The sequence below is a fragment of the Pseudopodoces humilis genome, chromosome 16 (assembly GCF_049639895.1).
Source record: "Pseudopodoces humilis isolate 2021_Gansu_Grassland_sample_001 chromosome 16, ASM4963989v1, whole genome shotgun sequence".
Lineage (NCBI taxonomy): Eukaryota > Metazoa > Chordata > Aves > Passeriformes > Paridae > Pseudopodoces > Pseudopodoces humilis.
In genome coordinates this window covers 9558427-9583404 of record NC_142215.1, presented here as the reverse complement: position 1 = coordinate 9583404, position 24978 = coordinate 9558427, and the positions used below count along the sequence as shown (strand labels likewise).

The 24978-nt window shown below is 40.8% G+C and overlaps 1 protein-coding gene across 2 annotated transcripts; it reads left to right on the top strand.

Moving 5' to 3' along the window:
* Nucleotides 1-4995: 4995 nt before the first annotated feature.
* TM6SF1 (transmembrane 6 superfamily member 1) lies at nt 4996-24824 on the top strand. Of its 2 annotated transcripts, XM_005521544.3 has the most exons (10): nt 4996-5136; nt 7026-7129; nt 7646-7743; nt 8708-8811; nt 9662-9744; nt 11118-11239; nt 15702-15806; nt 17813-17905; nt 18867-18986; nt 24454-24824. In XM_005521544.3, exons 1-10 carry the CDS (start codon nt 5045-5047, stop codon nt 24643-24645), a joined length of 1113 nt encoding a protein of 370 aa, XP_005521601.1. In that variant the 5' UTR covers nt 4996-5044; the 3' UTR covers nt 24646-24824. The 2 variants fall into 2 exon arrangements, with proteins under 2 accessions (XP_005521601.1, XP_087919075.1); XM_088062949.1 differs by lacking the exons at nt 11118-11239; nt 15702-15806; nt 17813-17905; nt 24454-24824 and having other exon boundaries at nt 18867-18981.
* Nucleotides 24825-24978: the final 154 nt, after the last annotated feature.

Here is a 24978-nt window from a genome sequence, read left to right as displayed (position 1 = left end):
GTTACCGTAAACATTCCTGCTGATCAAAGAATTTCTGTGAATTTTTTCAGAATTGTGGCTTAGAGATGTGTACATCTGATACAAATGTGACAAGGAAGTTTTTGAGGACTCCAGTTGTGGAAGTGGCTCTTTCACGTCTCATTTGGCACATTTACACATTTCAAAAACATACAACAAGGGGCAACGGCAACATTCATCACATCTTTTCTCTTGAAAATGCAAAACCAATTATTTAAGCCATAGAAAATTCTACTCACCACATGCCTATTTTACATATAATTTCAAATACTGATGTGGCTGATTCTATGAAAAATGCTATACTTTGACATATAGTTTGAAGAATTAAAAATATTCTGCTACTGCATAGCTGAAGAAACAAAGTAGAGGAAATTATTTTATTTGTTATTACCCTCATGTCTTTATGACTGAGCAGTGGCTATTTTGTGAAGCTATTTACCTTTCAATCCCTGTTAAATGCATTGAGGCACTGCAGTGTTCCAGACAGAATCCTCATTTCCTGCACTTCTACCAGAGTATTTAGCTAGCAGCTTAATTTCCACATAATTAACGAGAAATTGCACTTGCCATTTCCAGTTTAAGACAAATAGTACAATTTTAATCCTCCCTTTTAATGAAATGCCTATTAATTTTACTCTGGCATGTCTTTTTTCCCTCTTAACATCATTGTTTGGTAAATAGAGAGGTTGTAGCACAAAAATCAGCTCTGTTTTTGAGGTACTGATACTCAGATTTGTAAATGTAATGGTCAGATCACTAATTCCTCTCTGGATTCTACTTTGATGCTGTGATTGCTGTTGGTGAATCCCCCCAAATCCTCAGCAGATCATCAGCACATGGCCTCCTGACCCCCAGTGCGTACCGTGTGAGCTGCATTATGTTGCCTCTGATACACCATGCAGTCTGAGATTTACAATACATCATCCCTTATTACCTGTTACACCCTCAGCTAACAAGAAATTCAGAAACAGAAGAGGTTGGCTTTAAAACTGTTAGAGGATGGCAGTTATGTGTGGCCTAAGATGTTCCCTCAGCAAATTAACACATTAACAAAACATTAACAAAAGACCCAAACATGAAGCTTTTAATTAATCTCTTAATTCACCTTTTAATCCACAATCTTTATCTGGTCTATTGCTTACTGACTTCTCTTGCCTTAGAAACTCACTTGCATATACAGGAAAGCAGAACCTCCAAAATGTAGCAGCTTAGCTCCATAAAAATTGAGTGACACAAGTTGTTTTGTAGCAGGATGGCATTTTGTAGCTGGCATCATAATGCAATGAAAGCTTGCTGCTTGGCAGAGGCCTGTGTGAACACATGAGCAGTGCTTCCAAGAGTTATAAATAGTGTCTCTTAATCCTTGCATTGATCTTCATGAACTTGCTTAAGGTTCAGCTACCTATGTTTGTTTAGATTACTGTGATTTTGACTTAAAATTAAGACAACTATGTTTCTAATATAATGTTAAATCCTACAAGTAGTCATGATTTAATGGGCACTAATTAAAAGTAAGAGCTGTTTCTCAGGCTGAAAGTAGACACAAAGACCTAATGGCAAGTTAATCTCCTACTTGTAGCTGACAATTAATAAATTACCTATTTTTATATTCTCCACAGTGTTCTTTTGCTGGCACACTTACAAATGCCTTCTCAGTCCTGACATCAGAACTGATCTGCCACCATTTAGTACAGAGACTGGAGAGAAACAACTTCCATATGATAAGAAGTGATTAATGTTCTAATCAAGAACCAAACAAACATCAGCCCAAGCATATTTACTGCTCGTGAGTTGAGCTTTGCCAGCTGAGGGGCCACACAAGTGGAACTGGCTTCTTGCTGTGGTCAGGATCCCCAGTGAGGAATCTGACATGTGGCATAAGGCTGATACTTGTGATTTGACAGAGAGTTGGGTTGCCTATTTTAAAATGGCTGTTTAGACAGAAATTATGTAGCTTCTGACACAAGAATGTTGCAGTGTGGTCAAGGATCACCAGTTTTGGCACTGTGTTGCTGAAGGGACTGTCTTTCCCATGAAACAAAAGTTCAGAGCTCTAGGAATCTCTTGTCTGTAAATATGATCCTCTGACAATTTCTGCATGGGAAGGAGTCTCCATTTTCATGTTGTCACATTTCATTACTCCATTTTGCTTTCCTAAGCTTCAATGCAGTTTGTGTAGGATATATGTGTTTTTCTATCTTATCCTGACATCTAATATTGCTAAACAGTTAAATAGTTGTTTGATTTTCTACAAGCTAGGGCATTCACATGTCTCAATTTGATGTTACCATTTATAAAATCTGGGGGAAAAATAAAGAGAAAAAGATTTTGTAATATCAAGAAATGAATATAATTGAGTATGTGACAGGGAGCTGGGAGGTTACATTTATTCTGGTGACAGCAGCTTATCAACACTGCTTTCATATAACACTGTGATTAGTAATTATGTTGTTAAAGACACCCTATTCCTACCTTCATTTTTATATCACTGTTCTGGTACATGTGAATAGAGGGTGGTGTTACAAGCAGTTGAAGTTGAAGTTCTTCTTTCCCCTTCCTCCCCCACAAGAACACTCGGAGTTGTCAAAAAATGCATGTGTTAGTTTTTGAGGACTCCTGGTTTTCAAGGGAAGGTGTTGTTTGATCAGTGGGATTGTTTGTTCTTTGACTTAATTTCTAAGTTAAGCGAAATTTTGAACTATCTGCCTTTGGGGAATATGGCCAGTGGTTTTTGGGCTGTGCCAACCAAGCAAGTTTTCCTTTTCCTCTAGAATAGGTTTCATCTGTAAAAATAAAGTTAACAAGAATGCTGGTGGTTTTATTTTCTTCCTAAAGCCTAAAATAGAAGCCAGGATATTTTGGCACAGAGCAGGAAGGCCAGAGTTAGAAGGAACTGTAATGAGGAAAAAAAAAAAAAAAAAAAAAAATAGGGTTTCTGATATGGAAAGTGTGGCACACCAGAATCCACTCAATCAAATGTTCAGCATTATCATGGGTGAACATTGGTGGACTTGGGGGCCTCCTCTGTCAGGACATGGAAAGGAGCAATGGAGCTGGAAGGCTCACTAATGTTTCTTTCATAGGGTGAGAGATGAAAATGAAAGGGGAAAACATGTCCTTTGAACAAACATTTCAAACAGAGTATTTCTGGGGTCTCTCCTGCTATCAGGTGCTCATAATTATTTTTCAAATCAAAAGTGGATAGATCTCAACACAAAAGGCTCAAACAATGCATCTCTGCTGTTGAGTTGCTATGTGATTACCACAGGATGTGCCTTGACATTTTCTATGCTGAAGTTTAAATAGGACTTGAGGAACAAGCTGGATGCAAATCAGCTGGAATATGCTGGCAGAGTGGCAAGGAAGAAGTTTCCCATGTAGTGTTTGATTTCAGAGACACAGGAACTGAGAAGCAAAGCTTGAGACATGAATCTTGAGATTGCGCTGTAGCAGCACATACAAATAAGCAGCCTATACATTTGAAAGCTTGAGAAGTAAACCGGCTGTGCATTGAAAGGTAGGCATTTGGAGGTGGTAAATTTAGCCCTGACTCATCCAATGGCAATTTTGACACTTGGGTGGACTAAATTACTTTTAGGAGTTGCATTATGTTTTTACCAGATAGTTTGATTGAGCATGGTTTAACCCATTTGTATACCTATGGCCAGATTCTAGATCTTTCTCACTTGAAATAACTATGCAAGAATTTGTTTGTATAGAATAGGTAAGACATAGCTAAACTCTGGGTCACCAAGTTTCTTTCTGTGAGAAGTATTATATCAATTAGTCTATTGCTTAAACTGACCAAATTTACTGTAAAATACTTAGAATACTCTTTACTGCTCGTAGCTGTTCCTGAAAATTAGTGACAGTTTCTTCACAGCTTCGTCCTTCAAATTAAAGAGTTCTTCCTCTCACTGGTGTTAACTCCTCAAGTATTTACAGAGAGCACTCTAAGCCAAGCTCTTCAGCTTTTCCTGACAGACAGGTCAGCCTCAGCCACCTTAGCAGTCTTCCTTTGTATCATTTCAACACGAGGGAGTCTGAATTGTGCCCATTATTGCAGAGGGTGCTTTTACAATGGTGTTAAATTCTTCCAGAAAGAGTTTGCCTGGCACGCTAGAAGTGGATTTGTTGTTTTCTTCAGGCAACACATTCTCACTTGCCAAAGTCCTGGAATGAAACACTCAGTAACTTCTAGGAACAGCGGTTTTCATTTCTGTTTGCCTTGCACACAAGGCTCATTCCACCACTGACACTTCAGTGTTGATACTGAGGTAGAGGCAAAGTTTGAAGCCAGAAAGAAAAGGCTGATGGATAAGGTCAAATATATACCTAGTTTTTGCTAAAATTTTTTTGGCACTTAAATGGAAAAGATTAAGTCTTTTTTCCCCCAATATTTTAAAAACGCTAATGTCCATCTTCTTAATAACCCAGCTAAATACTGACTCAAAAGAGATGCATAATTTTTTTACGGGTTTCTCAGGGAGTTCCGCACTAGCCGGACCAAGGGATCCTCTCTCCATCCACCACCTCTCATGAGAGCGGATCGCTTCGCGGGGCCGTGGCCACCCCGGTTCCTCGCCGCGCCTTCAGCCCGCGGTTAACCCGCGATGCCTCTGTCGCGCTGCTCAGCGCGGCTGTCACAGCAGCCCCTCGGCGCGCCGGCTCTGTCGGTCACCGGAGGAGCGTCCGTCCCCTCGGGGCTGGACCCGCACCCCCTGTCCCGAGAGGGCGGCATCGCCCGTCGGGCGCTCCCCGGTCCCCGGGTAGGGGCGAGGGGGAGCGGGGCGAGCCCCAGGGCGGGCGGAGGCGCTCCCCGAGCCGCCGGAGAAGCGCCGGGCGGCTCCGGTTTCCGAGGCGGATTTAACCTTTGCGGCGCGGGGCGGGGGGGCGGCAGCGATGGGGCGGGCGGCGGGCAGGGCCCGGGGCAGGGCCGGGGCAGGGGCCGGGGCGAGGCGGCGCCTCGGGCACGGCTCTGGGCTGGGCTGGGCGCGCAGGGCGGCCGCCGCCTCCCGCCGCGGGGATGAGCGCCTCGGCGGCCACCGGCGTGTTCGTGCTCTCGCTCACCGCCATCCCCGTCACGTACCTCTTCAACTGCCTGGCGGCCACCGGCAGGTGAGAAGGGACGGGCCCGGCGGGGTCGGTACCGGCGGCGCGGGGTGAGCGGGACGGGGCGGGCGGCGGAGCGGCCGGGTCCTGCCCGCGTCCTCTGACGGGAGCCGAGCCGGGATGCGGCGGCAGCGGCCGCTCGGCCCGGGACCCTGTCTCCGCCGGTGGCCACCGCCCGCAGCGCGTCCCGGCCGCTCCCCCGGGGCTCCCGGGCCGGCGCTGCCAACGAGGGCGGCTCCCGCTCCCCGCCGGCACCCCCAGCCTCCCCCGGACACCCGGCAGCAAAATTCAGCTCTGTGTCAAAGCCGGCGGGAGAACTCCGGCCCCGCAGAGCTCCCGAGCCGCGGGCTGCCCGCGGGCACCACGGCGAGTGCCGCTGGAAATGACCCTGTGCCCTCGCTCTGCCAAAAACCAGGATCCCGGGAGAAACCGCAGGTCTAGAAAAGGAAAGTCTTTCCTCATAGCAAAAACCGCTTCGCTTAAAGGTCTGTCTGGTATTTTGTGATCCCACAGCCCGGGGTGTTTTGCAACTTTACTGCACAAATATTTGCTTCTTGTATTTAGGGCTTAGCTACATCTGTTCCTTCCTCATTTTCCTCCTTCTGGCCCATAACTGAATTTTTTGTTTCTCATTGCTAGAGTAATGTTAAATAACACATGGTGACTGACTTGATTAACTGCCAATATTTATTTCAAATTGATAGACTGCAGTGAAAAGTCACTGCTATATTAACAGCTGTAATGGTATGAAGAAATTCATCGCTGGGAAACAGACTAGCAGAAGATTCAAAGCATAAAATAAATCAACAAGCTAGTACTGCTCATCCTGACTTAGAAAGTATGTGTGTATATTTTATGAAATATTTGGTCTTGCGAATTCTTCGCAATAATTTTAAGTGAAGTTTCACTAAGGTTGATATTGTCATAATATAATACGTTCATACACAACTTGTTTTCTTGATTCAGGGTGGTACTATGCATGAAATGATGTACCAGATATTTTTAGCTTATGCTTCTGGACTTTACCAAATTTTCCCCTTCATTTTTTTCCCTTGCACAAGGACAAAAGTGAAGACTGAGGAGGAGAATCTTACCTTAAAGAGAGCTAAAGATAATTTACACCCTTAGATCTATGAAACGATTTTAAATTGATTTTCCTAGCTTTCATTTTCTTGGGGAAGGAGACAAATTTGCTTTGTGCCAAAGATTTTTTGCGCTTTATGCCACTCCCACTGTAAATGCAGTAACATTATAGCTCCATCTCCAGGGAAAAGATCCTTTTCCCTGAGCCCACCTGCACTGATCACTGAACCTACTCAAGTGGTCCTGCTTTGTAGGGCTGGAGAGACCTCTGGTAGCACTTCCATAACTGACCATTAAGCCCAGATCCATCAGAGGTGCCCCACATTGCTACTCCTATTCCACAGAACTGATGTAGTTTCTTTCTGAATTTGTAATTTCCTGAGTAGATAATTTATTGCTGAGGTTAGACAAAATGTCCCCAGTGATCCTTTTTGGCTTTGAAATGTCTGTGGGTTTGATCCTCATCTTTTATTGCCCATTAATTTTCCCATAGTTTCTGTTTATCTTAGTATAAAAACTGATTTTAGTCAGATAAATCTAGATTTCTGGATATGTTGTTTATGTAGTTATTTTCATATTTTCTTTTTTTAGCTGATCACATGTGAAAAGAGAGGCACATGTATTCTGCAAAACTATAGGATGAATATTATGGTGGACTAGGCAATAAACTTTAATATCTGTATTTTAAATTATTCAAAGTTACTTTATTATGAGTATGTGTGTTTGAAGAGAGCTGGCTGAAGAAGTAAAATTCTGTTTATCTTTTAAATTCTTCCATTTTTTCCCTTTTTTTTTTTTACATACTGTTACAGTTCCTGGGTAATCGTTGCAGTTGGATTGCTGGTTCTGGTTCTTATTGCTCTGTCGGCTCGTGTTCTTGTCAAGAGAAAGCCACCCAAAGACCCTCTGTTTTATGGTATGTCCTGGGAGAGCTGAATGTCCTGGCTCACAGCAGTGAGGCTCACTCATAGCTTTGCTCTAGGCTGCCATGGCTCGTGCACTTTGCCTTGCTCACCTGCAAAAATGACAGGTTGTGTTTTCTTCTCCACCTCCTTTTGGTTGTCCTTTCTCCTTTGCAAGTGATGACAACAGTCAAGGCTGTAAACTTCATGTGCCCAAGATATTTGAAAGGTTGCACAGTCCTTTCTACAGACACTGAACTTCTGTGGAGGCTGTGCCTACAGCTCTACAGAATTTCACATTCCTCAGAAAAGCTTCCTAAGAGCTGTGTTGACCAATCTCTAATTAAAAAATCCTGAGCTATATGGAAAAGTCATATTGTGTGTTAAATATCTGTGACCTCAAAGCTGACACATCCAGTTCAACAGTTCATCCAGTTCAATAGATCTGAATAGCCTGACAATTTATTGGACTGTAAAGAAACTGTGTGATTCCAAGTATTTATTAATTTTTTTCCTTTTTCTTATTACAGTTTATGCTGTATTTGCCTTTACCAGTGTAGTGAATCTAATAATTGGGCTGGAACAAGATGGAATTATTGATGGATTCATGACTCATTACTTGAGAGAGGTAAATAATAGTTTGTCTTAAAAATGTAAATAAAATCTTCACTATAAATAACTTTTCTGTGTATTTGTCACAGAAAAATAGCCACTTATACCTTCAAAATGATCTTCTTGAATTTTGTAGTGGACCTGGTTCGTTATTGTTATGGATAAAACTTGTAATCTTGCCTTGTAATCTACCAGGAGAAATAATGTAGCTTTCAAGCTCCATTGTTGTCACACCTAACTTCAGTAACACCATTCTGTGTTAAATTTCTGTGGGAACTGAAGGGACTGCACATGATTGCAGAAATCCACAGATATCACTCAGGAGTGGATGAGTTACCACACCAAAATGTGTTAACAAGAAGAAAACAAAATTACTCCTTTATTTTTGCCTAATCACTTTACCAAAAGGAATTGAAGTAGAGTTAAAAAATGATGATGCCAGATACCTAGTCAGCAGAATCTGTTGGCTGCTGAATATCAACATCCACCAAAAATAGCTCAGTAAGAGCTTGACAGGAAAGTCACTGAAGTCATTGAAAAGATTCCATGAACTTAAGCATGAAATGAGTTGGATCCTACAAGGTTATATGTCGACATCCATATATTCAGTACTGCTGTAGATCTCCAGGTTGCTAAATATATCTGTGTTTGTTCTATGCTAAATCTGCCTTTATTTTGTAGTTTTTAATCACTAAAATATGGAAAAGTTGTATTTTCATAATGTGGCAGAGTAATGCTGGCAGTCACACACCGGAGTTTCCCCTTCCATCTTGCACCCTTTATTGCAAAATGTAGAACTCATTCAGTTATGCCTGGTCCTGCCTAGGTCAGGTCTCTGCTTGGAAATGTGTGTTGTCAGTCTGAAGCCTACCACTGCTAGAAGGATCTCCAGTTACTTTTCTGAACTTGTTTCTTGCTGTTCTTTATTAACTGTTACTCTTGCTCTAAGCACTGTATCTGTTCCCAAATGACCATGGCAGGGTGAGCCGTACCTGAACACCGCCTACGGCCACGTCATCTGCTACTGGGACGGCTCCGCGCACTACCTGATGTACCTGCTGATGGTGGCAGCTATTGCATGGGAGTGAGTCTCATTTGGGCACTGTTCACTTGGCTTGCATTCTCATATCATCTGCAAAGGCCTTTCTTTTCCATGCACTATTTACATTTTTATTTTGGGGTGGTTTCGTGTCATAGGCCGAAACAACGCTGTTAAAATTTCATTACTTTCAGGGGTTCTACCCTTGCCAAGTTACCCTTCCTCTCAGCTGACTGAGCCCAGAACATGCATGAAGATGTATCCTGTCTTCACCCTGCAGCAGAGTGTATCACATCTACATGGCTTTGTGTTAGCTAAAAGCTAAAAGATAATGTCCGTTAAAAGCATGTGTGAAAATAACTTGTGTTTCAAATAAAAAATTTATGATAAGAATCATGTACTGCTTAGCACCATGATGATCTCTTATCCCTGTTAGAAAGTGATGGGAAGTTTAAGAGAAAATGGTTATTTCTAAAGATTCTTATGCTTCTTGCTGTTGAATAAAGAGTTTGAGAGAATAAGTACTTAAATTCCAGAGGCAAATGTACATGCTGGTAATAGTAGCATTAACAGTATGAAATTAATTATTAATTGTTTTATTGTCCTGTACGGAATGTGATGTGCAAACTCATGCAGTCATACTTCAGAGGAGTGACACAACAGCAAATAACTGAGTATGCCCAAAGCCTGTGGTGTCCATGTGATAACCTTGTCCCACACCAATGCAGGATTTCTCCATGACCTCTCTCAGAAGCAAAATTCACTCTTGACTTGTGGCACAGATTTTAAAAGCCTCTGCTTGCTAAAATACAACCCCAGCAATGAGTATAATATTTAGGGTAGGGAATTTTTAGAAATAGTTCAATAATTATGTCTTGTTTTCTTTTGTAAACAGACAAAGCTATAGAACCATTGGTCTCTACTGGCTGGGTTCCATTATAATGAGCATCATTGTCTTTATGCCTGGAAATATTGTGGGTAAGGAAGTAATCTATATGACCATCTTTTTCCTGTGAAACATTTTCTAAATTCAGCATTGTGCTATTTATATTTTAGTGCAGGGTTGGTTCATTTCTGTAATAACATGAAAGAGGAATTTTAGGAATATCAGTAGAGAGACACAAGATACTCTAAAATTTAACTGTGACGAAGAAAAGATGGAGACTGGGGGAAAAAAATATACCTTTAAATTTACTTTACTTTCAAGGGGAAAAAAGAAAGTATTGTGTTTTGATATATCTATAAGGCTTTCATCTAAACCAGGTTTAAGTAATGAGACAATAATGTCTCTTAGTATCATAAAAATATAAATCTTACTTTGCATAAAATTTCCAATTTGCTTAGAAGTCTGACTTTTCAGCAGCTTACAATGGGCATCCAAATCACCTTTAAAAGTAAAATCTGGAAGTTATTCTGTTTTCAAACTAAATTTAACATTCCTAGATTTCTAACATAAATCTGTGCATAGCGGCACTGTTAGAGGTGAGGATTGCAATAAAAATAGTTACATCATTGTTACTGGCAGGTGATCCTAATGGATCCTAAGGGTGAAACCTTTCTGAAGATTTCCTTTTTAGCTGAGCTTAAACTTTTTAGCTTTAGTTGACAAATGCTCAGCTAAGAAAAACACACACACAGTTGATGTGTCTGAATCCTGCAGTCAGCTTTTGGGAAGGTCGCTTTGGTGCTGCTTTTTATGCCAGAGGAGGAATATTCATGGTGCAGGCTGGGGCCAGCCCAGCTCCCTTCTCTGCAGATACACTCACCACAGAGAAAAGAGCAGGTTTAGTGGGACTGTCCCTTCCTCCCTCCTCTTAGAAAGCCTCTCAGGAGCATGCCTTCCACCTTCCTTTCTGACCCACAGCACATTTCTCTGGTTTACCTGAGGCTGAGGAGAGCTCTCTGAAAGTTTTGTCCTCAATACAGCCCTTTGGGAGAAATCAGCACTTGGGAAAACAAACGCAGTATCAGATCTTGAAAAATGGATACATTTTTTCCCCCCCATTTTAGAAAGAATGAGGTCTCTATTTGAAGCAGGTTTCATTGAGAGATTTGGAAGCTGTCTCATCCTATGGGATTACCCAATGCAGAGTGACAGATGTGGCTTCCCATCTTCTCAAAAAGTCCCTAATTCTGAAATGGCTTCCTGTCTCATAGGCTGTCTTTTACCTGCATCTCAACTTGAATTGAGCACGTGATTTTCAAGAGGATTTGTGTGTTAACAGTGATTTCTAATGTTTTATGTTTGTTTACCATAGTTGCTTCAGGTTTGATGTTACATAGCGTATTTTTTAATTCCTCTGCAACAGAGCTTACAAATTCTCATAAATCTTGTAATAATTTTTTAACAGGTAAATATGGAGCAAAAGTGTGTCCTGCTATTTTCCTAAGCATACCATATGTGTGCCTCCCCATATGGGCTGGGTTTAGGATTTATAACCAACCTTCAGTGACTCACGACACTCCAGTCAAGGTAAATCTGTTGTATTTCAGTGCTGGCTACTGTTAGGGCAGCTGAAATGTGCTGGCTGATTCTGGTGGGTTTTATAGGTCCCTTGGCAAGCATGGAATGGGCTGTCACTGTTCACTCTTATGACAATTGTTGTCTGGCTCTGAATACTGCAAAAATGTCTATACTGCAGGACTATTTCATTATGGTGGAATAAAGAAAAAGCAAAAGAATTTCATGTCTAGAGTAAAGAAGCCATTCATAGGTGTAATTGTATTTCTACCCTCTGTCTATTCAGTTTCTGTCTCAGATTCTTAGCTGATGAAAATACTGGCATTTACCAGCTCCATAAAGCACCACAAAATCCTGTAGAAACACTGCAGTAAAGTACTCTTCTGCAGATGACTTACAGATTTAATGTAATTTAATAATTTTTGTATGTGCTTTTTCTAATGTAAGATTTTACAGGTGACACACTGTACATGAATTGATATGAAAATTCTTTACAAATTCCTTATAAAAAAATCTGTAAAAATGTTTACTTAAAACTTCTTAGAGTTTTGCCTTTGAAATAACTAGATGGGTTTTAATCAGATTAACTGAGCCATCAAAACAATGCATTAATAGTTTATGCACTGTTTTATTTTAAAAAAAGTCTAAAAATCCCTGCAGTACATAGCACAGAACAGATATTTTAACTTTTAGTGGCTGTAAGCAAGCCAGTTTATTGCCACAGCACTCTGTACCGGTTGTAAGCAATATAATAAATTAATATTTTTGCATCCCAAGAGCTCCTGAGTCTCAGTCAGGTTCATTCTGTACCTGCAAACACGGGCAGAGATGAAGGATTAGTGGCTGTTCAGAGGCAGCAGGCAGCCAGAGTGCGAGTGGCAGAGCCTGTGGCACAGAGTGACAGCAGGCCAGGCAGGACAGACCTTCCCAGAGAGGTGTGAAACACCAGCCAGCCACCCACCCATTCTTCAGGAGGATAGAGAAGCACAGAGACATGTTCATATCCCCTCAGGGCTGAAGAATACCTGCAGAAACACACCTTTTAGGGGAAATCCCAATGGAAGGCAAATTAGAGGAATCTTCAGATGCTAAACCTTCTGCACAGGCTTATAGGAATTCACATGTCCATTCCAAAGCCTTTTGAGCTGGTTTATTTGAAGGAGTCGCTAATTCTGGCCAGGAGCACATTCTTTAGACTCATCAAGTGTAGTTAAAGGTAGTGATGGCAACTTCTACTGCACACATTAGTGAGAGCAGCCTTTGTGTGGAGCATGGATGAAGGTTTCAGTTTGTTTTCCTGGTATTAAGAATACTGTAGAAATAGAAATTATAGAAAATATGTGATGGATTGATTACTTGCTGAAATACAGCCATGTCTCCTGGGCTTGCCAAGAGATAAAGTGCTTACCTAGGTTTGATATTTTAATTTATTCAGTATTTCAGAGGAACTTAGATTTAATAGTCTATTTCAAAAAGAGAGTGCAGGAAAAGCTGGTGACCTGAAAATTTAAGATTACACTTCTTTGTGAATACTTTTTTGGAAACCTAAACTTCCTTGCCCAGAAGGTTGTAGAAAAACCCTTGATTCCTTTTACTGGGACCTCATAGCCCACACAAGCTGTTTGTTTTTCAGAAGTTGTATTTAATCTTCACAGATAAGTTATGCTCCATATCTGAGCATGCCTTTAAATCTTAATGTGACTACTCATGAATTTTTCATGCGACTCTTTCAGTCCCAAATTAAGAATTGTTTCCAGGAAATAATTGTGTTTAATGCTACTAATCAGTGAGCTAATCACTGTAAGTCCTGAACATATCAGTAGATCATTTGGAATTAGCTGTAAAATTAAACTTTTTTTAACTATAATTATTCAGAGTTGGTATTAAAAGATTTAGGAAGAAAATATAACAATGGTTTTAAACATGCTGTTGTTAGTATACAGGAAAATACATACATGAAAGCAACAAAAGCGAAGTGTATTCTGTTGGCCAAGGTATACGTTGCTATAATATTATTACAAACCCATTAGTTAAAAAATATAATCACTGTGGGGGTGGAGGAGAGTTATTCAAATTTTGGTTGTTTTCTAGTAGAGGAGAGCGTGCAAGGGAGTGGAATGGAGCTATGCCCTCATTTGGAATCAAGCCAAGCTGTGCTGCAGTCTTTGTAAAGCCCAACAGATTTATCTGCAAGTATATCAGCTCAGAAAAGTTTAATATAATTTAAAATTCTTTAACAGAATACACAAACTCAGATTTGTACATGAATTCTGAAGGGACTGACTTTTACAGACAGCACACAAGATTATTCCAATTCCTTAAAACTGATGATGTAAGAAGCCTCTCAGAAGTTATGGAAAATAGCTTTTTCCTGGAAGTGAGAGAAATTTCCAAGTGTGCCTACCCACTTCCTTGCTGCACAAAAGAACCCCTGGGAGATCTGTGCAGAGTTCAGCGTTGTTTGTGGTACATGGGAAACCTGTGGCAGGCCAGCTCTGCTTGGCCAGTGCTCTTGACACGTAATTCAGTTTAGCATGGGGTGATGGGGCTTTGCTGGATAAAAGAAAGGTAAGGAAAAACTACTCTGTAGCTGAGGCCTGTCAGCAAAGTGCATCTTGTCTTTCAAATCCTTACTTCTGCTTTTTTCCTTTTTATTTTTAAGCTTTGCATTTTTATTTTGTTTGCACACCTGCATAAAGAAGAATTTTCTGTATCCTGGCAATTTCCACAAACTAGTACTGCACCAAAGGTTGATTCCACTTACATTGGCTTTGTCTCAAAACCCTCTAAGCACAAAGTTCTATTGTAGCTTTGTGGCTACAGTAAATACGCACATCCATTTAACATTTAAAGAGGAATATTGAAATATTTGAAAAGAGGAGATTACATGTATCTATAAGATTCATACATAGTCCAAAAGGGAAAGAAAATGTATCAACTTTCCATTATCCTAGGTAGTCTCTTATTGAATCTCATCCATAAATGACCTTTTTCTTTTATAGGAAGAAATATTTGAATATAGACATTCTTTGCAGGTAATATTAAAAATACTCCCACACCAGTACACTGAATACTGTGAAGTGACACCATACTGCCAAAACCTGTTACTTGTGTTTGAAAATCAAACTAAGGTGTCACTTTTATTTTCTGGAAAAGATCCTTTAAAAGAAAATCAGGAAAATACTGTTATGAAAGGGATGGCTTATGTTTGCCACAGCTTTATTTTTGTTAATCTGTAATCCAGATCTTGTAGTATTTACTCCGAAATTGCGCTTGCAAGATTGGTTCTCCTGTTTCAATAACTTTATTGTATCTTGATCCTGTGTGCTTGTAACTGTGCCCCTGAATCCTAATTTTTGTTTTGCACTTTGGAGACAATTCCACAAGTGTATAACAGGAAGGAAAGCAGGTTTTTCTTTTGCTGTCTACATGCCAACAAACGGCCAATAAAAAGGAAAAGGAAATGAGTAACAAATATTCTTGGGGAAGTTTTCCCTCTGAGCTACAGAAAGATACTCTGATGTGCTTATAATTTTGTCTGTGACTACACAGTGCAGAAAGTGTAGCTCAAATTATTTCCATGGGCCTTGTAGGTTTTACTGTGTAGGCAAAGAGATGCCTTTGGTTCCCCCAAGCTCCCGTTAGACATCGAAATGGCCTTGGCTGTGCAGAGTGTGATCCCCTCCCCTCTGGCCCTGCAGCAGGGGGGATTCCTGTGCTGAGGAAAGGAGCCACGAGATCAGAGCCTGATGCTGGAGGTGCCTCAGTGCCAGCCCAGGAATGCACAGCCTTCAGTGGCAGAAGAAGAAAAGGAAAGGTTTCCACATGCTCAATACTCACACCTTTCATTCTCTGTTTCTGCATTGCACACCAAGATACATTGTTTGCTCACTGAACTCAGCAGAGGACTCAACCAGCCACAGAAAAGCTTTTATTTTATGCCAGTGATAGTTCATTAATTTTAATAGTGTCAGAAGCTGCTGAAAACTAGCATTCAATAATGAGATGGACCCAGTCCTTTTACAAAGCATACCAGATTTAACTTCACTATGTTTGAGACAAACCTACATTTCTCTAAGGCTTTTCTACAGAGGGACATTCAGGAAAACAAATTATTTCCAATTACAAAAAGACAACTTTGAAGAAGTTACTCTGCTTTAAAGCCTTAGGTGATTGCACAGTTAGTGTTCATTTGATTTGGGTGGCTTGAAATGACACTAATTATTGAAATGGCTTCAGTTGGATCCATCCATTTCTAGACTTTATTCAGATTAATTTTCTTCACTGCATGCTGTAAAGTCTGGAGCCACCTTTTTAGGTGGAAATCTTTCTGTCTCTGAAATCAGTGCATAGATGTGATGTTTCATGATGTTCCACCACTCCACCTTCTTTGCAGTGACTGATCTGGAGTGAAATACTTGTCTGGAGTGACATGGGACCAGGATGTACTGCCTAAACTCGTTCTGTGTTGCAGGTGGTTCAGGAAGTCCAGAAGAAAGGACTCTTAAGACGACCAATAGATTTAATGTTAGCTGCATACCTCATCCTAGCCACGGGGTTCTGCATATTTAGGGGCATGGTAAGTTGAACATATTTTAATAATTTAAGCTAATTTTCAGTTGAACTTTTAAATTTGAGTGTGTATGAAAAAGCACATACATTGTGGTCAGGGGAAAGCCTGTAACATTTAGGTTCAAGTAGGCCTTAGATATAAAAGGATAAATTATACATGGTAACTATTGGTGCTTTGCTTCTCCATTTTGTGCTGTGTGCAGCATGTTTTTCAAAAGAAGGTGCACAATCACCAGGGTAAATAGCATCCCAAGAGAAAATCAACACCACCTAAAACTGTTTTCTGGTCTGTTCCATTTATGGCCAACATGGAGACAAAACAACTAACATAATTCTGTATTCATGTGTTTCCAAGCAGTAATGCATATTTAAAATTATATACAAAACCAAGTTAGCTTACACTGCATGAGAGAGAGAACATTTCCACCTAAAAGGAAAAAAAATTATCCATGTTACCTGAACAACACATTGTTTCTACTTACCAAGAGACAAGTTTTAAAAATGGTTGCTCTCTAAGCTTAGTAGATTGAATTAAAATTTCTGAGGGAAGGAAGCAGCAGTGAAAATGCTTTCAGGAGTAAATCCAGTAGTAGGTAAACCTATTCCCTTGTCAGCTCTAATGCATTTTCTGTCTTAAGCAGAATGAAACTTGTGTATCATTCAGTGAGCACAGCTCAAATGTTTAAGCATCTCAGATAACTGCCTGCTTGCTTGATTTGTAGATTTGATCCTTTCTAGAATAATTCAAGTAGAAGGTGATGATAAATACCCAGCAACATTTTATTTACCTAGTGCAGATTGTCCTTTTATAGTTGTGCTGCTCACATTCCTGTCTCTCTTAAAACTTGCCTCTCAAACATTTTTTTCTTCTAATTTGTCAGACTGCTTTATTTCTTATTGATCTTACAGATTATGTTACTTCAGAACACCACAGATACAGGTTAAATCAGCTGGTTTACCTGTAATTTTACTGTGGAAAATGGTCTTACTTGGTTCTGTAGTCCCACTTAATTTCTCAGAGGAATTTTTTTTGTTGGTTTTGAAACTGTGGTAATTTCCTAATATATTTCCTTCACCAAGCAGGAATTGCTTACTGGCCTTGCTTATACATACAGAGACCAACTGAACATCTCTGTGTAAGGTGCAGGAACCATAATTTTGTGCAAAAGTTCATAAAACCCAATCCATTTTAGTCCACTCAGACCTCCTTTTTGGATGTCCATATTGGAAAGAACAGAGAGGAATATTGACTGTAAAGGTTTGCATTGCCCCCTCAGAGTCACACAATAAATGCACATGAAATTAAGCTGTGCAAAACTCACAGTTCAGCCCTGTAGCTCAGGCATTAATGATGCCACAGACACGCCCAGGGACAGCTGCTCACGTGGATAGCTCAATCTAGAGCAGAATTTTCTGTAGTAGTTTTAAGGCCTACTATGAAAAGGAATTGTTTTTGCAATCTTTCCATGTTCATTTGGAGCTTTTTCTTCCTATCAGAATGTAAAATCAAATAATCTCTGCTTTTCTACTCTCAAAATTTATTACTTTAAGTAACACCTGTCTCATGCACTGCTCTCCACTGCTACCTTGTCCCAGTGCAGTTCTTTTCTTGGACTACATCCATAGCTTGCTAACCTAAAAGCTGGGTGCTTATCCTGAAGTTTCCACTCTTAGAGCAATTTTCCATTGGAAAGTTCATTTGGTGGGATCAAAGGCTATTTATCAGAGCAAATCAATAGCAATTATACTTTTACAGCAGCATAGCCAACTGACTAAATTCTTTTCCAGTCAAAATCTTCTTGCAGGCTGCCAGCATTTCCTCACGAGCCCACTGAGCAGGGGCTGAGAGGAGGCTGCATTTCACCTTTTAATTGATGATCACATGAATCACCTTTGCAAGCTCCAGGGTAGCTGTGCTGCAGACTGTGAATGCACCTCTCAGGATGGTAACACACATCAGGTTGGCTGTTTCAGAACAAATTGATCACTGGAAGTTTTAAAACTTCTTCTCAGATTGCCCTGGACTGCCCTGCTGAGCTTTGCCGGCTGTACATTCAACTGCACGAGCCCTACATAAAGGATCCTGCTGCCTATCCCAAGCTCCAGGTAAAGCACCAACTGTGGAGTGGTAAGGAGTGATTTGTAAACTGCTGCAAAGATAAAGCCATGGGTTTCAGAGATGACAAGATCAATATGGGAATTCTCATTCATGGCAAGTTAAAGGGTATTTTCTAGTACCAATTCTAGCCATTGTAGGATACAAACACCTTGCTGGGATAAGCTTAACTTAGGTTCAAATTGGTTACATGGAGCTACACATCTAATTACTCAGGGTTCTTTTAATACAGCCCATGAAACAGATCTGCATGCTTTTTATGTTCATTACCCTTCCTTAGAAAGGTAAAGTAGGCTTTCAGTCTGGAATTATGGAGCAAGAAGGAGTGTAATAAGACTAGATTCCTTAAGCTCATATTGCACTTCTGTCCCTACTGGCACACTCTTGAAAAAGGGCACTTCATACAAAAAGCAGTGCAGATGAGGGATTGTGTTGCTCCAGTTCTGTAGTATTTGATGTTGACACTCTTTTGCAAGCCTGGCTGCTGCACAGGGACAGGCCCCAAAGCAGTCAGAGGACACAGGGGTAAAGAAACGAGCAAAAACCAAGTGTCGCTGCTAGATGAGTTCCTTCTGGGAAAGGGGGGGCGTGGATGTGTCTCCCAGCTGAGAGTGCAGTGGAGCCTGACAAAGGTTCCCTGTGTTGTATGGACAAGGAGTTAAGCCAGGCCATGGATTTTGGCATGCTCTCAAGATGGTAAGGGGCAGGAATACATGTCCTGGATGAAGTGGATATGGATGGGGCAAGGAGACAACAGCCACCAATATTAGGAGAGACCTTAGGGTAGCTTGATTCAGTCAATGGTATCCAGGTGTGACAAAAAAGCCTGGGAATCATTGCTGCCAGAAGTGTAGTTTTGAGTAGTCTCAACTTCTCAGTAAGCAGCTGACTGATTTTTAAATGCATCTCCCTCACACTGCAAAGCAACTAATATTTGTGTTTGAAATGCAGATGCTGGCGTACATGTTCTACTCGGTGCCATACTATGTGATTGCTCTCTATGGCCTGCTGGTGCCTGGTTGCTCCTGGATGCCTGATTTGACCCTTATACATGCTGGAGGACTAGCTCAGGTATTTTGTTGCAAAATGTACACTTTTAAATTACTTATTATTAAATAATAATAAGTAGAGACCTATAGAATCAATAAGGGGCCCATGCAGGTTTTGTGCTGATGTAATCCAGACCACCTTTTGTATCTGCAAAAACCCCTTAATTTAAGGGGGTGAAGAATCAAATGTACTACCCTCTGATGACCACATCCTTGCTTTAGCAGACTTCTCTCCTTCTCTCTTTTATTGGGCTCATTTAAACCTTATTAAGCACCACACACTCTTTAGCTGGGATCATGAAGGAAGCCCATCTTAAAGCTGTGACAGTCAGTTGTAGAAAAAACCAACAAAACCCAAACATGACACAACAGCACGATACATTGTTTCCATAATATGTGTTGGCCAAGTAGGTAGTTTGAAATATATAAATGGAAATAAGATCTCCTTGTCACACAAAATGTATGGCATCAGTGGATGATGTTGAGAGACCTTAGGGAACCTCCTGGGCCACGAACCACCCAGATGTGTTTGTGTTGCCAAAGGCAGACAGTGATCATATTTCTTTTACTCATTCCATTCTGTTTCTCTTAAATAAACAACTGCAGTTAATTACTAAATGGGGCTGATGCTTATGAGAAGGCTGACCAAAACAAAACAATTCAACAGGAACTAGTAAATTACTTATGACAGACAGATGAGCATTAAACAGATGAGACACAGGGACAATTGGTTTGTTCTGTACATAGGAAATGAAATGTGTGTGCTCAGAACATCCAGGAAATGCAGAAAATAAGCACAATAATCTTGCCACAATATTGACAACATAGGGATACAGCAATAACTGTAATTCAAATACCACTATGAGACAAACACAAACCAACAGTTGGTTCCTCAGGTCTGAGATAATCATGGATACAAACTACAATCCACTTTAACTGCCCAATAAGAAGGGTGGAGTGACATTTTCTATCTGGGAACAGTTAACAGAGATTAGGACTTTTTTCTTCCCTGTCAGTTTATAGAGAATCTTGAACTATCATGTAATATCAAAACAGAATCTAGCAAACATTAATGAGGAAGTTTAGATGATCAAAAGGTATCAAATATTCTACAACTGTGTTTGGCCAAAATCTAATAAAAAAAAAAAAAGCACAAGCTAGCTATGTAGGCAAGGCTGTGTCAGGAACCGTCCTCTACTGAGATTTGTCAGGTTCTGTAAATTGCCCAGACAATTGGGAAAGGAACCTCTCCTTCAAAGATTTTTTTTTCAACAAACAGTAAATCATTAGTCAGAGTGTGCCGACTATCACAACCTTGCAAACTTACCAGAAGGCTCAGCCTCCCAGTCTGGAGGTGATTTTTTTTGTTGGTTTGGGGTTATTTTTTTTTTTTCCCCTTCTATATGTTTCCTGTAACAAATAATCACTTTTTAAAACAGCCCTTTGTACATTTTAGATGTGTGAATGCTATACTTTGTGGCTGAAGTCTAAAATCCCTCTGTTGTTCTTTGTGGTTTGGCCTCAGGATGTCCATTTGAACATTAGACTAACACCCAAAATTTCCCATTTCACTATTTAAAGCTCATCCTGGCACCAGCAAATGCTGTGGGCTGACAGAAACTGATTAAGAGAACTCTATGTTGCTGTGTACTTTTCATATTTTTTCTTGCTTCAAAAAACAGTAGTTGACATTTGGGAGGGTTTTTTTGTCATTTTTACTTTAATGCACTGCAGGATGAACCTCAGTCATCCTACAAGTGAAACATGATTTAATTGATTTGACTTGGTAAACTGTGACCAACCTGGAATGTAAAATGTGAGAATGAATTGAGGGTTCTTTCTAGATTACTTGGGTGTTTTGTCATTTTGAGGCAAAAAATACATTTGCAGGTTTGTCTACTGTTATCTTAAGTTAAAACACTTGTTTAATTGATAATTAAAACATATGTAGTTACCAAAACACATTTTGCTTCCTCTGACACACAAAGGTCCAAAAAAGGCAAGTATCTGATGGTGGAAGCAGTGGGCACTGCTCCCTGGGAATGAACACTGCTCCTACAGATGGGGAACATGGAGATTTTAATTATTTTTATTTCTATCATTATGATGTACGTTTTACAAAAACAAGTCACAAAATACCATGTGATGCATCTAAACTAAGAACCTCCAAAGTGCCTACTAGCCTTTCACACAGACACACATTTACTGATTTCCAGAATTACAAACAACTCTCAGCTTGAATGACTCCATTACTGACATTCAGACTCCAAAATCAGTTGTGACCCAATAATTACTAGACTTTCTGAAGCTTCAGGAGGAGCTCTTTGAATTTCAGATGAGTGAAGTACCAGGAGCTTTGATGATACAAAAAGGTTGGGACAGCCTCTGAACTTAATGAAATTGGTATTTCCCTATGCAAGTGAGCCACGTGAGAAGGGATGAAGAGTCACAGCCTTGCTAGCCAAAATCATTCTGTCTCACCAACTCTCTGCAGCCCATTTCTCTGTTTTCTCAAACGTAGAAAGTTTATCTCTACTCCCTCTTAGTGTTTTCCATAACCCTGCCATTTTTGGTGGCTGCTTTCTGCAGTGCTTCTTGTCTACCAGAGACCCTAAACCCAAGGAATGGATTTTTCTAGGTTACTCCCCCTCTATTTGATGGCTTTCTTGGCTCATGAAACCAGGTCCAAACCCTTCCAAAGTTATAGTCTTTGCCTGATTTTAGTCAGCCTTAGAGAGAAGGCACAGAGTGAAGAAGGACACCTAACCTTTTTCTGGGTCCTTCTCTGTCCTTAACTTCAGGGTAAAAAATACTGGAAGCATTGCCTATGATTAGGCAAGAAGGCAAAAAATATTGTAAAAAATCCAAATTCAGACTGCTTCATACAGAGAAGCAGATGAATGAGAAGCAGGCAGACACAGACTGCAGCTGCCAAGCTGGGCAGTGCCACATCCAGCACCAGGCAGCTTCCAGCTGCTGTGGGAATGCCCAAGGAGCAGAGCAGCCAAGGCTTCGGGGTAACAAAGGCTGGATGTCAGGCATGTAAGGTTACCTTAGAAGGTTACCTGCAGCATCTCATCTGGTTGATTTCTCAGCCAAGGCTCAGGGGTATGTTGGAGCCTCATAATTCTCCACTTGGAGAGGGGATCAGTAACAAAGCACCGAGGAATGGCTTATTTTCTGAGAGACCCCAATCACGGTGAGGTAATAGACTCAAGGTTTCTCTCACTGTGCCCACCCTACTGCACACAGGCACAGAGCTCTGCAGGGACTGACAGCTCAGAATTAGGGGTTTGGTGCCAGTCTGCCTGATACCTGAAGGAAGAGCAGGCCTGGGCTACTGGTGAGTGAGAGATCTACTTTTAAGACATATCCCCTGCTCCAAGTAAGAAAAAAAAGAGGTGAAAGAAAGAAAAAAGAAGTAGCAGCAGAGAACAGTAATAGAAGAGAAACACAGGAGATTAAAGGCATAACACAATTTTTGCAGAGGCAAATAAATTAAAAAAAAAACCAAAAAGAATTTACAGACATAAATATCCTCCTTGGTAATGAAAGAAGCCATGTGTTACAGTGAAAAACAAGCCTAATAAGCAATAACTTCATTATATGGTGCATCATTAACTACTAAAATCTTTGTAGGTTACAGACAGGACATCATGTTACTGCTTTTTGGTTTTACAACAATTAAAGCTCACCAATGTGCCACAACTCCTGTAAGAGACAAGACCACACAGTAAGGCTTGGATACTCGGGCATCTTGGAGGCTCTGGGAGTTCTGGGTCTCTCAGAAGCAATCCCTTACAGCCCCTTTGGACAAAGCTTACTATGAATTATGAGAAATTTACTATCAACTTACTCTGATGCACAGCTGGCCACTCTCACAGACAGGCAGGCCTCACAATCCTCCACAGAGAAGTAGCAGCTTTGCAGCTTCTTCACCCCAGATAAGGCTCTGAAATGCAACTTAGAAGCTCTCAGTGTCTGGGGGAACATTAGACAGCCCAAGCCTCCTGTCTGCAGCCTGCTCTGTCTGGGAATCTGCTGCCCTGTGCTATGAGAGGGCTTTTCTGCTCTGCCCGGGCTGAGAAGGCTCCCACACCAGGAGAGGGAGCAGGGATTTGAGCAAGCCCACCCAGGTGCCAAAGGCAGGGCCTGCCCGAGGCAGGTGAGAACAAATGGGCTGCAAGAGACAGAGTGAATCACCAGGATGATATAAAAAGGCTGCTGACAGTGTGCCCCTGAACATCTGTTTGCTGTGCAATAGCTATTTACAGAAACATACTAAGTGGCACTCTGCTGAAGTGTGTTTGTATTTGATTTCGTTGATTACTTTGTTTCCTGGCTCAGGTTTGCTCAATGAGCTCTCCCAATTCAGTTGAGGTGGTTGGAATCACCTGAAAACCAATTTCCGTTTCTCTTTTGATGGATGGTCTCAGCCTAACCTTTTGCTAGGGTGGTGTATTGAAACACCTGCACTTTATTTCCCTTTCTACTTTGCTGTGACCAGAATCTTGCTCTATGTGAGGCCAAAATGACTCCTGCTGAAGCCAGAGCAGAGGATGTGATTTGGCCATAGTGTACTCCTCTGTGTTCTAAATTCCTGGTGTCCCACTGCTCTCCTTATGATCAAACTGATGTTTATCTTCTCAGATCTCCTCCACTGCTAACTAAATAGTAATAAAAAAATTGGACATACAATAGTTAATGTGAATGAGCTGTGGCTTGAAATAGCAGGTAACAGATGGAAACAAAAGACACCAACTATCCTGACACTTCTATCTTTAAATGTTTGTTTATGCTAAAAATACGCTTCAGGCCATCAAGTCTGTCTGTGCCTATAACCTTCACTGTATGCTCAGTCTATACTTCAGAACAGCTCCAGCCCAAAACCCAAATATTGCAGACATTTTCTGAAATCATCAGGAGTTCTAAGATCAGAATCTGGAGCAGTCTGGGTTAAAAATTAAAAAATCCAAGCCCAAACCAGAACTAACACAGATTCCAAGACTTTCCTTTCTAACTTTACTCAGAGTGAGTGTCTGGCTGCTCCCACTGATGCCTAACTCCCAACATCCCTCCCAAGCAGGTGGGTGAGAGCCCTACCCATGTCTGGGCTCTGCAGGGATGTGCCCTTCAGTGGCCACTTTTCTGGTGAAGGATCATGGGCCTTCTATCACAAGTTATGACCCAGAAAGCCGGGGTGGAATCCTGATGAAATGATCAGTGACACCATGTGCATAAGACAAACCTTTTACCATGCCACTGATGGTTCCAGTTATGCTTCATACACCAAGATATTAATGATTTTAGTTTAGACTATATTTTTATACCACTGTGCAAAAGTATGATGGATAATTCTGAAATAAGAATAAGGGCTGGCTTGGAAAATGTCACTGGAGATGCAGACTTGCATGCAGATTATGCCATCTTTCCAAAAATATACATCAACTTTACCTTTTTTTAATATATGTGTTATATACACACCACAGGCTCAATTTTCCCATATTGGTGCTTCTCTTCATGCTCGAACTCCTTACATCTACAGAGTCCCTGAAGAAGCAAAAGAGTTTTTCCTGATATTGAACATAATGTATGGGATTCTTCCCCAGCTGTTCGCTTACAGATGTGTCAACAAGCCAGAATTTTTTATGAAACCAAAACAAGAAGAAAAAACAGAATAGCAGAACTGTTTCCAGCTCCTGTCCTTGGCTATGTATATAATTGGGTTGGGATGTAACTGAACTGCTCGAATGGAACCCAGACGAAGAGTGTAAGATGTGTAAAATTGCACAACTGTGTAGTCGCACGGCCTGCTTTGTTTATCCTACTGAAAAAGGGAAAATAAAGACAACTGCCTTTAGCACCACTTCTCAACATTGTGACTTTGCGCAGCAGTGGATTGCCAGTTTCCACAGCTATTTTTAAGTAAGCTGCTTTGACAGTTTTAGAAATACTGCATGAAGTTAAATAATAATAATGATGTCAGTGTTTAGCCTCCGCACGCTGAAGAACAG